At 44.1% G+C, this 16,097-nt stretch overlaps 4 protein-coding genes across 6 annotated transcripts in view; 2 read left to right on the forward strand and 2 right to left on the reverse strand.

Annotated features, from left to right (window-relative positions):
- The first annotated feature begins 819 nt into the window (after positions 1-819).
- On the forward strand, positions 820-4,130 carry LOC131213186 (SPARC). 3 transcript variants are annotated; one of them, XM_058207177.1, is made up of 2 exons: positions 820-947; positions 2,704-4,130. In XM_058207177.1, the coding sequence occupies exon 2, from the start codon at positions 2,726-2,728 to the stop codon at positions 3,710-3,712; it is 987 nt and encodes a 328-aa protein (XP_058063160.1). In that variant the 5' UTR covers positions 820-947; positions 2,704-2,725; the 3' UTR covers positions 3,713-4,130. The 3 variants fall into 3 exon arrangements, with proteins under 3 accessions (XP_058063160.1, XP_058063162.1, XP_058063161.1); XM_058207179.1 differs by having other exon boundaries at positions 844-931; XM_058207178.1 differs by having other exon boundaries at positions 865-947; positions 2,658-4,130.
- A 1,045-nt stretch (positions 4,131-5,175) lies between these two features.
- Positions 5,176-6,968, reverse strand: LOC131213201 (uncharacterized). The gene is made up of 3 exons (XM_058207195.1): positions 6,779-6,968; positions 5,896-6,146; positions 5,176-5,763 (listed from the first exon to the last, which is right to left on the reverse strand). The coding sequence occupies exons 1-3, from the start codon at positions 6,966-6,968 to the stop codon at positions 5,176-5,178; spliced, it is 1,029 nt and encodes a 342-aa protein (XP_058063178.1).
- Positions 6,969-10,165: 3,197 nt separating this feature from the next.
- On the reverse strand, positions 10,166-12,438 carry LOC131213389 (transmembrane protein 120 homolog). Its single transcript, XM_058207420.1, has 7 exons — positions 12,152-12,438; positions 11,964-12,082; positions 11,128-11,403; positions 10,972-11,047; positions 10,544-10,909; positions 10,337-10,480; positions 10,166-10,265 (listed from the first exon to the last, which is right to left on the reverse strand). Exons 1-7 carry the CDS (start codon positions 12,212-12,214, stop codon positions 10,200-10,202), a joined length of 1,110 nt encoding a protein of 369 aa, XP_058063403.1. The 5' UTR covers positions 12,215-12,438; the 3' UTR covers positions 10,166-10,199.
- Positions 12,439-15,176: 2,738 nt separating this feature from the next.
- Positions 15,177-16,097, forward strand: part of LOC131213202 (uncharacterized) — a 1,234-nt gene continuing 313 nt past the window's right edge. The window contains exons 1-2 of the mRNA XM_058207197.1: positions 15,177-15,356; positions 15,595-15,969. Of these exons, the coding sequence (XP_058063180.1) occupies positions 15,332-15,356; positions 15,595-15,969 (400 nt within the window). The 5' untranslated portion in view covers positions 15,177-15,331. The remainder of the gene's footprint in view (positions 15,357-15,594; positions 15,970-16,097) is intronic.

Here is a 16,097-nt window from a genome sequence, read left to right on the forward strand (position 1 = left end):
TAAAATATTGCTACCTATTGTTTGCACTCCACTTCACGCTGTAATGGCAATTTTCTTTCCGAAAGAAACAGCATTCATGAAAACCGGAGAATGGACAAAATATACATTTGAAAATTCTCAAATTTCAAGAGCTTCAAGATTGTCCAAACGTGATTCGCGTAGTGTGGACAAAAAGACGATGAACATTCTGCTGATGGCAGAATTTTTAAAACAACAAAAATTTCGCTGAAAAATGAGCGTTATGCTACTGACTCTATTGTATCAATGTACTCAATCACGCTACAAAGTAATTGTGATACTATATTTCACAGAAAACCACAGAAACCGTGCATCAGTGCCGATTTTAATTCAACATTAAAACCTTATGGATATCGGGTATAACGCACATGGCAAGGGCTGTGATAACATGTCTCTAGCACATGTGTAATGTACGTCTTGCCAAACGCAACCGCCCAGCATCCGCTGCTGACCGACATTCTTCTAGACCGGGAAGGATCATAATTAGTTTTGCCGGTTATGCATGCAGCTATACGGCGCGCCATCGTTTCCACGCTGTTCTACCCCTTTGGCGATAACTTTACCATGTGGTGGCCCGTTGCGCTGCTAGATAGCTGAACGTTTCCTGAGACCACGGCTGTTTTTATTTCCCCCGGCGAACCTTATACAGCGCGTCGTATTCTAGACTGCGGTTCGGCGGCACAGCGTCTTGCGACCTGCTCCGCCTACTAGACTGCTTCGTGGCGTGCTACGAGTCGACACGACGTCTTGGAGACGCGTACAAAAACTGACCATTCAGCAGAACGTTCAGTTTCGCTGGGACGATCGTTTGGATCGGACGCATCACCGAGCGGCAAACGTGCGCCAAGTGTTTCTACTCTGATCTTTCTGGTTTAACATAAGAATATTTTCATTGGTGCTGAAGATCGCCTCGGTGCGTTTTAAAGTAGGTAAGTTCGTGTGCAATTGCAAATTTGAAAGGAAGTGTAATCGAAACAGCAAAATAATAATCTTGCTCGAACCGTGATATTATTTCAAGTTGGAGTGGCAGTAGCTAAAATAGCGAAACTGGTAGCGTTCGGGGCAAGGTTGCGCGGTAACGTGTAACGTCCACCACGCTCCCTCCATCCGAAAAGGATGTAGGCTTCGGTTACGATCATGCTAATGGAGTCATGTTTCTACCATACCATACGCGAACGTGCTTTCTAGCCCAACATAATTCCGTTTCTTATCAACCACAGAAAGGAAGTCGCAGCTGAGCAACTCGCGCTCTTATCTGCGATGACAACCCGCAGGGTTAGCAAGCTTCCGTTTTCAGGCTCAAGAACGGTCCGTTAAAATGCGCATCTCTCGCCAGTCTTTGAAGTAGCTGTGGAGTTTGCTTTTTAACTGTAATTCATGTTTGCGTCAACCTCACGGCGGAAACTCTATCAATCACCAATCCAACTCCAATCAAAGCTGATAACCTCGCGTGAATTGTAGTGATTCGTGCGAGGCTACATCATTTGAGAACCGCAGCCTCCTGATCAAGCGCCTCAGATCGGCGCTGATCGCCGCACGGGTCGGGCTCAGCGGGGTCTTGCCAACGGGATGCTCCTTTTTTGTGTTCATTCTACCGCCTTTGCTTTCCGGCTGTTCTGAGACTGTTTTTAAAAGTCGATCGCTCATCGAGAACGTAAGGGCTAAAATTATCTATTGGTCACCTTAATATGCTTGCTTTTGTTAGCATTGTCAAAACTAAAATTGCCCACCTACTCTACATCTACATGCATCGATGCAGTACGCCATTGAGCTGGGGCGAAGTAGAAGGTTTAATTACAACCGGTCATGATGCTAGGCGTTATAAATAGCATTCCTCCAGCGGGAGTGTGCAACGAATCAGTACAATAAACATGTCCCGGGTTGAACCGATGGGTGTAGCGTTTCGTGAAAGATATACCACACGCATACGAGTTACTGGTGGTGAACAAAAGTATGTAGCTACACTGATGTTGGGGAACACCTTCAATGAGAACCACATATGCTATGCATTATTTTATCGACGGCACGTTGCATTTTTGTGTACCATTAACATGATGGTAGTGGCTCGTCCTTAGATCATCCGTCTCGTTGCATCGAATTATCGGTTTGTAAGTGAAAGACGTAAGTGCAACATTTGATCGTGGTGCTTAATACGGTTCTGCTCGTTCTAATAATAATAAATAACAACTAAATAAACATTGGCGGGATAAGGCCATCCCAGTAGGCCACGTGCATGATACACATTATGTTCTAAATCAGTAATTAATGGTGTTAGTGTGTCTCTTGCGGACTCTTGCTTCGAACGCAATCTTCACGGCCTTCTGGTTCTGTAATTACTGTCGAGACACGAGCCCCTGTAGCTCATCCACTGTCTACACGATGTTAACAGATTTTAATTGAATCTGCAAAAATCCAAGCGTCAGCGGTTCATAATAGCACACATTAAACAAGTGACCGCGCTCTTAGTGACTATCCCACTGAGGCAAGATAACTGGAACGCTTATGCTGTCCACCTATTAGTCGCAGGCTCTGAAACGACGATCACTTGGCTGCTTGGACTGTCTCGCTCGGCCGTTTTCGACGGTGATGGTTGGATTGATCCCTTCCGTTCGATTCGACTCTGTTGCCTTTCTTTCCAGGTTGCCGTAGCTAATTTTTATAGTAAGTTTCGTCTTTCCCAATCAGGATCGGGTTACCTACGCCTACAATGGTGCGTTTTGTAACAACTTGCGCACTGGCGTTTGTGCTGGTCGTAACAATAATTGGTAGCTCCCCGGTGCGGGCGGACAGGCTGCTGGACGAGCTGCTCAACGAGTTCGACGACGACGATGAGGCTCTGTTGCGGCACATGGAGGAGAAGCACGTGAGCAAGGATCTGGTTCGGGAGAACCAATTGGCACGTGAACAGTCCGCGTGGTTGGCGGCAGAGGACACGCGGTACGGGTCGCCGCCCGAGGACGAGGACGGCGAAGCACCGAACGGTGTGCCGCGCCTGACGGACCCGTGCAAGGGGGTCCGCTGTGGAGCGGGGCGCGTGTGCAGTGTCAGCGAGGCCGACGGTCTGGCAGAGTGCATCTGCATCCCGGAGTGTCCGACCGAAACCGATCCGCGCCGCAAGGTGTGCACCAGCTTGAACGAGACCTGGGATTCCGCCTGCGAAGTCCATCGCCAGCGGTGCCTGTGCAACACCCACGATCAGCAGTGCCGCAGCGAGGAGGTACGGCATGTGCACATCAACTACTACGGCTACTGCCGGCAGATGCCCGAGTGCTCGGATAGCGATCTGGCCGACTTTCCGCGGCGGATGCGCGACTGGCTGTTCAACGTGATGCGGGACCTGGCGTCGCGCAACGAGCTCCCCGAGCCGTACATGGAGCTGGACCACGAGGCGATGACGAACATGACGAAGCGCTGGACCAACGCTGCCATCTGGAAGTGGTGCGATCTCGATGGCCACCCGCACGATAATACCGTCTCTCGGCACGAACTGTTCCCGATTCGCGCACCACTGATGGCCCTCGAACACTGTATCTCGCCGTTCCTGGAAACCTGCGACCCGAACCGCGACCATCGCATCTCGCTGCAGGAATGGGGCAAGTGCCTCGAGCTGGAGGAGGACGACCTGACCGCTCGTTGTGCCGAGATCACGAAGGACGATGAGTCGGAGAAAAATGATATCGAGGCTGGGGCATAACCGACACGCCCAGGACTCGCTGCTATATTAAACCCTACCCCCTACGTCTACACGGAACGCTCGTTCCCTCTCGAAGTTTTCCCTATCCTGCTCAAAACAGCTTCAAACGAACGCTAATCCATGCCGACTCGACTACCATTATTCCTACGGTTTTTTGCTACATAGCAACGGTTTGAACCCCCTCGGTCGGCGAACGAAACAAAGCAGGAAAACAAAACCTTAGTAATAACTGAGATGCTTGTGCTGAACGAACACATTTCAATTTCATGTGGAATGTCTGAGGTTCGGGGAAAATTAAAAAAACGATAGGTAATATACTAACTATAAACCTTCGCGCCGTTGCACAATATACCACGCGCCGCGCAAATGTATAACCGAAAATCGTGAATAAATTTAAATAAATGTACGAACCGGAAAACCGTGTTGTTGAAAACTATAAATACGCCACGGAAGAAAAAATGTTGTGTCTACATTGCTTCAGTTTCCATTTTCGAGGGTAAAACAAATGCTCCTTTTGTTGCAAATTTATTAGGATCTGCCGGCTACGTGCTGTCTGCTTCGTACTGTCTCCTTGTTTCCACGAAAACAAGTTTCCTTGTTTACTGTCCGTCTTCGAAATTCCCTTTTGGGTTTTTCGGGCGAAATCATCACTCTGACAAAGGAGACGAATGTTAGGCCACTATGGCTCAAAGTACAAAAGAATAAAAATCACTCTGACAAAAGCTGGTCAAGGTTACGTCAAGGTTGGTACTTATTGGCCATTCTCTAACTGTACGGCCAAATGATCCAGTACGGCCAATAAACAGTGGGCTATCTTGCGTGGAATGCGCAAAATTGATATCTCTCTCTTTCTCTTTCTCGCCCTTCAAAACATAGATCAAAGATCAAAGATCAAAACATAAGAGAAGGAAGGAAGCTAGGAAGCATTTAAAAAATTAGGGTCCCCCCCACTCCCCCTTTTCCCTCGTCCTACAAGGACCAAATGACCATCCACAATTGTGCAAGTTTCGATGAAATTCGATTCATAAATTTGTGGAGTAATTAATGTTTTTAACAGTTAGTTTGTATGGGAGGGATAAGAAAGAGCAAATTTACCAGAAAATTACCATAGCTGCATTTTTATAATATAGAGAGAGAGAGAGAGAAGAGAAGATAATTTTTTGTTGTAATTTTTTGTTTGTTGTAAGATAAACGCAAATGGAAACACCGAGCACAACTCGAACAGGTAGGAGTTACTTAGCTTTTATTTGCCATTGAATAAATGTTAGGATATTAGTAAAGAAAGTTGTGGTACGAAGATGTATTCAGTTACATAAACGAAAGCACGATGAATTCATTGACGGCGAACATTGCCGATTATAGCAGACCATGCTTTGTCAGTACCACAACACTCAGTTCAACTTGCTTCATATGATCAGGATCGTCCTGCAGCACGAACCCTTGCCTTGCATACTTGCGTTGTTTTAGTTTGTGCCTTGCTCTTTCGCTTCACTGCCGCTCGCGGATCGACGTTGCTCCAACGCTTTCATGTACTGTATAATGTACTCTAGCTGGTTGATCAGTTCCCTGTAGATAGTCCAGTCGCGCAGTTTCCGTTCGCTCTCGTCCAAGTACGAATCGTTGATGTCTATTGAGTGTTCCTCTTTCAGCAGTTGGAAGAGAAACTTCTTATCGATAACCACCAACACCTCGAAGATCTCGCATAGCACCTGCTGCAGACTTTGGCGAACCTCTTCCCGCACTTGGTTCAGCAGCTCGATCTCGAACCGCTTATACTTCGACCGGTTGTGAATATTTTCCAAGTCTTCCTTCATTTTCTCGATACCCTTCGCAAGCCGGATGTACCGTCGGTATGAGTCCCTTAGAAGGCGGTAGAAGTCCCTTGTCGCTTCCTGAATCGACATGTACGAGATTCGCATGTAGATCGTGTCGACGATGTTGTTTTGGAACTTTTTCGGTATACGCAAATCATCATTGTAGATCCAAGGTTCGTCCCTGCCTTCCCAAGTCGTATGATGGCGGTCCATAGGAACTCCGAAAATGGTCTTCGTCTAAGACAAAAAAAAAACGAGACCGACCAATCAACCAACCGGGACCGGGACCGGGATCTTTGTGTTTTCATCAAGGATCATTGCAACTTGGCCTGGCTCGACCGATTGCACGGGACACCATCGGGTACTTACATAGTTTCGAATTGACACTTGAACTGTTCCGAGGGAGGTGTTCACCTGGTCGCGCATCTTGGAAAAATCCACATTGTTGAGGGGCGTGTTGATTGTGATCTCGTACGGGGCCGGGTATCCGCACGGGTTCAGCCACATCCGTTGCTCGGGAGACAATGGTGCGAACGGTTGTTTGGCGTCGATGGATTTGGCGCGCACCGAAAGGACCACCAGGCACAGCACAACCAATGCTATCAAGGAATCATGCAACGCTGCAAACACATGATTCCAAAAACATAAGCTTGTCTTGTGTGACCATTTTTTTTTTACCTAAGCCCGCATAGAAAGGCACTCTAAGATGATCTGAACTGATTTCGGGGGGCTTGGTTACTCTATCTCAGTACTCAGTTTTTTTTGGCTTGTTTTCTTTCTGCAGTTACTGTAATTATTTATTTGCTAGGCACTGTCTCGCGGCATTGATTCAGCATGTTTAGCATGTCTGCGTACGTGCCAAAAACGAAATCGATATTAACACATCTTCTACACTCGATCGACCCCTGAACGAACCCAACCGTCGAAACCTTGCACCTAATAACAACTCGGTACTCCCAGCGGAAGGAAGGAAGATCGTAAATAAGAAATCGTAATAAAGCGCGCACAGTGGGAAAAGAGCCCATCAAAATGTCTTCAGTTTGAAGAACGTTCACTATAGTGGACTCTATCCTTATCGAGTTCGTTATTCGCTCGAGTGTTTGCACTTTGCCACAGTTGACCCAGGCCCAGAATGTTATGTTGTATAACAATTTGCAATTATTTTTAAACAGCTGTTTTTAATGGAATTGAAATTCAGAAGCCAGCCACCATGCCAGCACGGTCCACGGTCTGATCGGAGTCGTTTACTTACCTCGGCACAATATTCGTCGCCGATCGCTCTGTAGCCGCACGCACCAATCGAAGCTTCTTCTGCGGCGGAATGTATGCAAATGTATGTTGCTATCATTATCGACATGATGACGTCTGCGTACCACGGCCACCGGCATTCGGTTCGTAATAACCGATGACGAGACGATAGATTTGTTAAATTTGTGTCGCATTTCGATGTCCGATGGCACGTTGGCTAGGCTCCCGCTGAATCGTGTGGGGTTTTTTTGATTTGTTTGTTTTCGTTTGTTTTACACCTTCTTTCCGGACTGTTTCCGGTCCGATCCACCGGTGAGTGAGTCGGCCGTAGTCCGATGTCTATACAGTCAATGTCTATCGCCCGCTACCGCCTTCGCCAATTCGCACTTCCGGTCGCACACCTGTCTACCGGTGCATTGCACGCCCGTGTAAGCCTTTCCGCGGTAACTCAGGTTGATCGCCACGAGGATTGCCACCCGAATGTGTGTCTTAACGGGATGTCCCCGCGTTTTACCGTAGGCAGGCACAGGACGCTTCTCCACGGAAACTTTGGGGGCAGACGAAGCACCGTTCCGAGCACCGCTCAGGGCGCCACTTCACACCGCGCAGTCTGTCGCTGGGCAACTGGGCACTGGAGGACGCTTTCACTGTCTTCACTCCACTTGTTCCTGGCCGACTAATCTGAGGAGCAAACTGGATCGTCGCACCGATGTCACCGGGGCCAGGTGCCAGTTATTACTACCGTCGCTCTGTCCACTGTCGATCGCATAAAATACGGATTTGACCCAGCCACCCATCCATCCTCCCGCGATGCCCGTTGACGCCTGATAGTGGTGTAGGCTCTTCGTGCCTGCCTGCATCCGCACACCACATCTAGAACGTCCTACAATGTGAACGGAAGCAGCGCGAATGTGATGCACTTGTTGGGGGGCGAGACGGGGCGAATGGGCCGTTAACAATGAGCGAAGACAGCGCGCACCTTTTGGCGTACTCAGATTCTACCTTTTCCGCGCGCTTCGATATCAGACGTTATGATTTCTGTTGAACAGGCCACGCCTTCAAGGCCAGCAATCAAGAGAACTAGTGAGACTGATACATAAATAACAACATTAATTTGGTGCGCTAAGTAATGGGTCATTGGGGATCCCTCACATCCCTTATTGGGTCGTTCGTTCTTTAGTTTTCCAAGAACAGTCGAACACGATCAAACATGATTCGATACTTTCGCAAACCGCGGGAAATGAAAAGCAGCTTGCTCTAGGACAATCGACAGTTGAACTGTTGTTACGCACTTCCGAAAACCTACCGTGGGGGACCGGATGGCGGAAGACAATGTGTTCTGAGCAGCTCCTGTCCTCACAGCTTTTTCGGGCAAGACCCGTTGCCGTCTATGTTTTATCGGGAAGATACATGGCGAAGCAAAACGGATGATACAATGGACGAATTATGGATCGTACACACATAACCGATAGGTCGTCCGGTTCAGGCGCCTAGATTTCACTCTTAGAGGCACGGATGAAAGTGATATCTTGAGACAATAGAGGTTAGCAACGGTTGGCGGAGACAATAAGTTGAGAAAACACTATTATAATTCGCCGTTAGTTATTAAAATAAATTTAATAACCAAACCGTAACCAGACTTACAAATGAACTTTATAATAATTAATTGTTGCACTTTAAATGGATACTGGATGTACTTTATAAGTATAAAGGACATCCTCATAAAAAGCGTTATATTCAATATAGTTCAAATCGGGCTGAGATAGTCAGCGTCATTTCATTCAGTGAAAATATTTATTCATCAGAGGATTTTTGGGAAAAGGCTTCTTTATGTGCAATGTAAGAGATTTTTTTCTGAACCAGAGCAAACAAAATAACACCGGAAAAACTAGGAAAATGTTTTTGTGGGCGTACATGTGTTGTGCCTCTGGATGAGGATGTTTTGTGCATTGCTATGAAGAAATGATTACAACAAGCGCAAATAAAACACAATCATAGCAACTAACGACTTCGTTAATTACTAGAATCAAACGAAGCGAAGGGAATGACGTGCCATTCCGACGAAGTATCCTGAGGGTAAGCAGCGAAGCAAATCAAGTGTAAAAATAATGGATAATCACTTAATCATTTCATTGGGGTATTATGTCGTTCAGCAAACTGTCAGAACATATCCGGATGTTTCCACATATCCGAAAAACCTTGCCAAAAATAGCTCATTAATTGGCATAACAATTGGTGTACTATTTTTTTACTCGTTACGTGTTCATTCAACTAAAGGCATATGTTTACGTCGAACTTAATAAGCTCCTTTAATTTTCGTATTATTATTAGTCGGCACCAACCGTAGAACAGCCTTGGCCTGCACCGGTAGTATTACCCGCAAATGGGAATTACGCGTGAAATGGATTTGTAGGTAATTACGTTTTGTTCATCGTCGAATAGTTAACAATGATAAAAAATTATTATAAATCGTATTATTGATAGCGTAACTAGCGATAGCGAGCGTAACTCCAGAAGAGAGAGTGAAAGTAGATGCAAAGTCTCTCTCACGAGAGAGGCACTCTAATCGTTGCTATTCTAACTGGGAGGCCACACGAAGCGTAAAAACTAGCGTAAAATTCACGAAGCATAAACGTGTTCACGTTCGTGTTTTTGGACCGAAAAAAAGAAATAGAAGAGAAATAAATTGATTTTTGAATACTTTTTTCTGTTTTTTTCGATTTTGTTGCCAGCAAATAAGAACTTATATTATCTTCTGTTTGTGAACAAAGCGTTTGCTAACAGTGTTTACGGTCGGATTCGCGGTCGGCCGACCCGTAAACGTTTTGGCCGAGGCGTAAGCAGTTTGGCATTACAAATTTATTTTACGCTAGTTTTTACGCTTCATGTGGCCTCCCAGTAACAGTAAGGTCATCTCTATTCGTAAAAAGTTGTTTGTGATCAAAAATTCAATCTACTTTATTCTCATTGTTTTAGTATAGTTACCAAAAGAATTGCCAATAGATGTCGAGGATTTACAACAAAATCACCTCACACAAAATGTTGTTCGCTATAAGAAATGTAGGTGATGCTTCATGAAGGATCGCTAAATTCATAAACTTTTTCTACAAATCTATTTTCTTACAAGTCCTGGCCATCCAAAAGTGAAAATGCAAAGGGGGATTTTAGCTGCACGTTAACTCCTACAATCGAATGACACAACTTATACAAGAAGCTACTGTTACCAAGGTAGCTGCCTCTTAGAACTGTCGGGTGTGTACAGCATCACGTCCGGAGGATTGTGTTAACACCGCAGTGCTTGGGTTGATTTGGGATGTTTTCGAAAACATGCTATATTTACCCAAAATCGTACTTTCGGAACGCAACAACTAAATTATACTAGTAAATTATATTAAAGGTATACAATTAACTGTAACGAAAATGATTTATTCAGATTTTACAAATTCATTCACACCAGCTTGTTGTTGTTCGTTGGAATCGCCCTTTTTATCCTGCAAATAAAAAACGGTATGGTAAAACATGTTCGGTTAATGAACATACATATTTTAAAACATATTCTTACAATCTTTTGTCGCTTCGATGCTATCAAGTTCATAAGTCGATATCGGGTTTCCGTATGTTCATTAAGCTTTTGTGGTATTACCAACATGGTGGTTGTCATGTTACCAGCAAACAGTATCAAAAACAACACACTCAAGACGGGAATCTATGCAAAAAACATTTTATATAAACCGATTGTATTTAGATACTGGAAATAGACAAAAATTACCTGCCAAGTGGCTTCCGGATGTTTAGTCAATTGATAAAGAGTCCATGCATTGTAGAACTGGAATACGTATCCCACGAACAAAAATGGAATCAAAAAGCTGAGACCGCGCCACATCCAAGAGTGGAAACCTTCAATAGTTATGTCCATGTTGTGTCTTTCACCTAGGGCTTTTAAACGGTATAGGACACCTTTTTGATATCGGAATTGCATATATTGCACTAAGCTAATGTATACGTTAAAGTACATGAATTGTGTTCTAAACAGTTGCCATGGTTCGCCTTGTGGCCAAACTAGGAGTACACCGGCGCAAACAGTCGAAATGAAGTGATGCAAACGCCACCATCCTTTGATTCTTGATCCGTTAACCTATACGGTTTAATTTTTATGGGTTAGGCGTTAGGCAAAAATCATCCCCAAAATACACTTACCTTCAAAATTGATTCTCTGATTGTAAGAGTACAATAATACCACACCAACAGAAATAGAAACACTAATTCCAACGCCCTGAAAAATAAACCGGAGGAGAGTTAAGTAAAAAGGAACTTCTCGCTGGCAAAATAACCATTAAAAAATAAAATACATACCTCAAATTGAAGATGATGTTTAGAAACGACAACAATAATCCAATCACATTTAAAATTAGCTTGAACTTTTCGTACTCGTCCTTGTATCTGACTTTATCGTTGCGATTCAATATGGAAACATTTACATCTCCAAGGATGATTTTTAAATATCGGCTATTCTGCTGGGGAAGCCCTTGTTCGATTTCATGGATCTGTGCCTTCCGTTTCATTATATTTTTCTCCAAGCCGGATGCTTTTTCTTTGTCGCTCGCTGTAATCTGCTCCTTGCGTACATATCTTAAGAATATAAAACAGTGTTGGATTTGATGAGCTGAGCTATGCTATGGTTGATTATGAAGGTAATGTTTAGTTCAATTCAAGTTTCAATTAGGCCCATTAGCATGAAACTTCGGTAGCTGCAACCAAATACTCTATTTCAAAAAACGGAAGTAGGCATCCGGATTATCCTACAAACGGAATGCTGCAATTTTCAATGATAATCGATTGTCGATAATCAATTGAATCAACTGTGGAACTGCAAATAGTATGTTTAATATGGTTAGTTTGTGCTTGATTTGTTATTTTATTTTCTTAGTTTGATTGTTGTAATTGCGTCCCGGTAGTAGTAACTGTATCGTAGTTTATGTGAACAGTGACACCGAAAATTGATAGCGCAAAAATTTTTGCTAAGCCCTGACGATAAGGCCTGATTTAAATCGACACATTAACAACAGCAGAAGAACAAACTCCACTTTGATTAGAGTCCAAAGTTTATCTTATCGCCCACCTGTTGTTTTCGTGCGTAGCATTGGTTGATAGTAGACTTAGCAGCAAAACAGAGAGTTGACCATACTTACAATTTCAGGTTTTTGCGAATTTGCTGCATGCGGTACCTCTGATGTTGAATTTGTTTCGTGCATTTTTCCTGCATTTCCTCGAGGCGTTCGTGTAAATCCAAATAAGATTGATTGACCATCTGCAATGTGCAAATATCGATTAGTTCACTATTTCTTGCATGAAATCGCTGCAACTAATGATCTCATACCTCCAAACTTCTGTATTCGTCCGATAGTTCGGACCATTCCCTATCAAGCTCATTAAGATCCATTACTAACAATTTTGGTATGCCGTGTGATAATTCAAAAAAATGTTGTAGGCAAACCACTTGCACTTGTTATCCACTCACTTCCCATAGAAACACGTATGAATAACACATAAATAAACTGCTGGCGAAGGTGAGCTGTGCTCTATTGGTGACAGAAGAAACAACAATACGGGCACCAATCTTACAAAACACACACGAAGTCCAGAGAATAGCTCAATTTGCCTTGTTTTCCCTTCTGAGCTTGCGTTTTCTGTGGGATTTAAAATAAAGAGTGAATGGGATAGAGGGTGAGATAGAGTAAAAGAGAAGCAGATATATGATGAAGGTTAACAAACGCGGTTACATTAGCTACTTCTACAGTAGTGTGAGTGTGTAGACCTCGAAAACGGAGACAAGAAAGCGCACACGCGGCTCCAATATATATTCACCCCTCGTTAATGTGTGTGTTTGGGCCTATCCTCAACATCTGACTCAGTCGGTAGGGCTAGGTTTGTTTACAAAAATTATATATTAACCCATCGGGCCAATTTTCCGCGCATCCACAAAATTTTTCCAATTTTTTCTCGACATCTGCCAGCACAGCGGCCGGCAGCAGTCGCTGAAGGCACTTATGTTGGAACAGAGTTGGGACAGAGCTCGGCCAATTTCCGTCCGACAACAACCTCGCTATAGTCGTGCAAAACGTCGAATCCTAGCTTCAGTTATGTAGTCCAGGTTCGGATTCGTACCCTTAAGTTTGTTGCAACGATACATTTTCTGAAGCAGTATATTCTCTAATCTTTTCTCCTGGTTTCAGCATTTGCCGGCTTACACGCTGCATCAACGGATGCTGAGATTTCGTATATAACCATCTACAACGAGATCGATCCTTGGACCAACCTTCTGCTACGGGATGACACTTCCAGAGAACGTGCAGACCGTCGGCTCCGCTCATAACCTGGGCTTCGTAATAAGGACCCCCATTGGAGACGTAGCCAGGCAAGCTGCCGCTGCGAGTCGACGCAGCTCATCGAAGCTCTTTGGGTACAACTGCATTACCGATAGCACCGGCAACCGCACATCGAGTACGTGGCGACACGAGTCCTTCGTCACGCCGATGCCCAATCGCTTCGAATGACGTGCTGCTCGGAGGCTGCTCGTAAAGCTAGTGAGATCGTTCATCCGGTACGAAGCACCGCTGGCTGGTTGTCCGAACGCCCCAGGCGATTGCAAACGTCCATTAATGCCAGGGACATGCGCCGCAATGATTGGGCAAGTAATGTTGCACGTTAGGATCGAGGTAACTAAACAAAGGCTGCTGTTCAAGTTGCTCCCGACCTGTGTTAGCAGCAACTAGTAATCAAGCAAAGTCTAGTAAGCAATTACTATAAGCAAAGACATAGCACCAATGCTAATCTTTTGGTCTACAAAGGTTTCAAGTAAATTGAAATCTAGTTTAAAAAAATTAACAACAGTAAGAAAAGGCGATAAATAGCTAAATACGTTTGGTATTATTTAAACGAAATACGAAAAAAATGATTATGTTAAGCCCGGTCCACACGCTACGATTTGTTTGTGCAATCGCATCGCACAGACAAATCGTAGCGTGTGGACCGGCCTTTACATCAGAGCAACGAAGAAGCCATAACATGAGAGGATACTCAAACCACATATATAACGTACGTATTCCATGGAAATAAAGCAATTTAATCGAACTTGCGATGCAATACGCACGAAAAAGCTAAGGCATAGTAGGAATGTCTAGTATCAACATTGCGATATGACATGAACCCCCGATTGAACTCGCAAAAACATGGTGAGTCTTAAGGCCAAGATGGAAAAATTGGGAAATGAGATGCTTTTGTCTTGATAATGGGTGGTTTGGTTGAAAGTCTCTTGTTGTAAGTTCAAATGTAAATTCAATTAAGTCAGAACCATTTTTTTTCTATAGTCAATGTAGTCTGTATCTGCGGGGCCACACCAAGCGCAAATCGGACCGCAAAAATTTTATTTCGTTTGCGCTTCGTGTGGCACAACAAGAAAACTTAACGGTGATACAATCCTTTTACTGAAATGACTGAATAACAGATGGAAATTTAAAAAAAAAATAAAAAAATTGGCAGCAAAAATATAAAAACGAAATGTGAAACGTGTTTACATGCGTGTTTTTGGTCCGAGAAAACAGAAATAGAAGAGAAATAAATTGATTTCTGACTATTTGTTTCTGTTTTTCGATTTTGTTGTTATACTAGCAAATAAGAACTTATCGGTCGGTTTTGCGGTCGGATGTACGGAAGCGCAAGCGCAACAGTTTGCCGTTAATCTGAAATGCCAGATAGTTTATTTGCGCATCGTGCAGCCCGGCAGTATCCATCCCCTTGCCAAGGATTTTCTTTGTTTCAAATGATACTTTCCTGCATCCGCTTGGTTGAAACCGAGCGTCATACTGGGGGGCTACATGAGGCGTGAAAACTAGCGTAACATTAATTTGTAATGTCAAATCATTTACGCTTCGTGTGGCAGCAAAAATATTAAAACGAAATGTGAAACGTGTTCACGTTCGTGTTTTTGGTCCGAGAAAATAGAAATAGAAGAGAAATAAATTGATTTCTGAATAGTTTGTTTCTGTTGTTTTTTTTTCATTTTGTTGCTATACCAGCAAAAAAGAACTTAAATTATCCTCTGTTTGAAAGCAAAGCGTATGCAAAAAATAATTACGCTCGGGTTTACGCCTCGGCCGACCCGTAAACGTTTTGACAGAGGCGCAGCAGTTGGGCATTAATCTGTAATGTCAAAAACATTACGTTACGCCTCATGTGGCCCCCACAGTTTGGTTTTTCCCTCCGTTCAGCCGTCGCTAGTCACACTGTGTCAAAACATCTGCTACGGGATTGGTAGAATCTTATCGTTTTTATCGTGGCCGTTGTTATATCGGAGTTTCGCGGTAAGTTCGGTAAATAACGCTCAAACAGGAATCAACAGGAAAGGCATCCACACAGCGTTGCTTGCGGTTCCGCACATTTGCGTAAAAAAGTGTGCAATAGGTTCCTCGGCCTCGGCTGGCTGCGAAACGAACAACTCACGTGAAACGTGAACGGCCTGGTATGGCGGAGTGGACAAAATTAGTATTTGGCTCTTAAGATGGAAGAGCGATTCCCTGCAGAAGGTAAGAAGCCAGTGACGTAGTTCAAGCCAATGTTGCAGAGTGCAGATTCCATATTCATTTTACGATCATCATGCTTTTTATTCCATTTCTTCTTCTTCGGGAACAATTGCCGAGCGGTCTCATCATGCACCAGAGACAATATTAATCTCTGATGCTCTGTGACAGCGACAAGCGTTACCGACTGCTCGTTCCGCGGGGGTCATCTTATTCAAATTATTCACCATTTATTCCATTTTAGATGTAAAGCAGCCAGAAATAACAGTGTTCGAATTGAACAGCAGCAATCCGAATTCACTCGAAAAGATGCCCGTCGAAAACTCAAGCACCGCCGAACCAAGTGCTATGCCGAAAGTTAGTTTTGAAAACGTTGAAACAGCCATCACTGTTGGAGAAGAACACGAAGGAAAAGGGTTCGAATTGAATAGCAGTAATACGAGCACAGTTAAGCAAAATGCTATTGAATACCCTAGTACAACAGACCAACCATGTACGTTCAATGCCAGCGTTGAAGCAGCACCCGAAAGTAGTATCGGTGTGGCCACAGTTGAAAAAACGGACAAGGCATCATCCAGTGCGATTGAAGAACACATGGATTCGAGTACCACTCACGAAGGTCAGTGCAGAAAACTAGTTGTGTTATTAACGAACTTACGCTACACTATGCCAGGTGAAGTCTTCAATGTGGTTGATTTACAATGCAATGCGAACGTGCTTGCTGAAAACCACGAGGAGGTAAATTTA

The sequence above is a fragment of the Anopheles bellator genome, chromosome X (assembly GCF_943735745.2).
Source record: "Anopheles bellator chromosome X, idAnoBellAS_SP24_06.2, whole genome shotgun sequence".
In the NCBI taxonomy this organism is placed as follows: Eukaryota; Metazoa; Arthropoda; class Insecta; order Diptera; family Culicidae; genus Anopheles; species Anopheles bellator.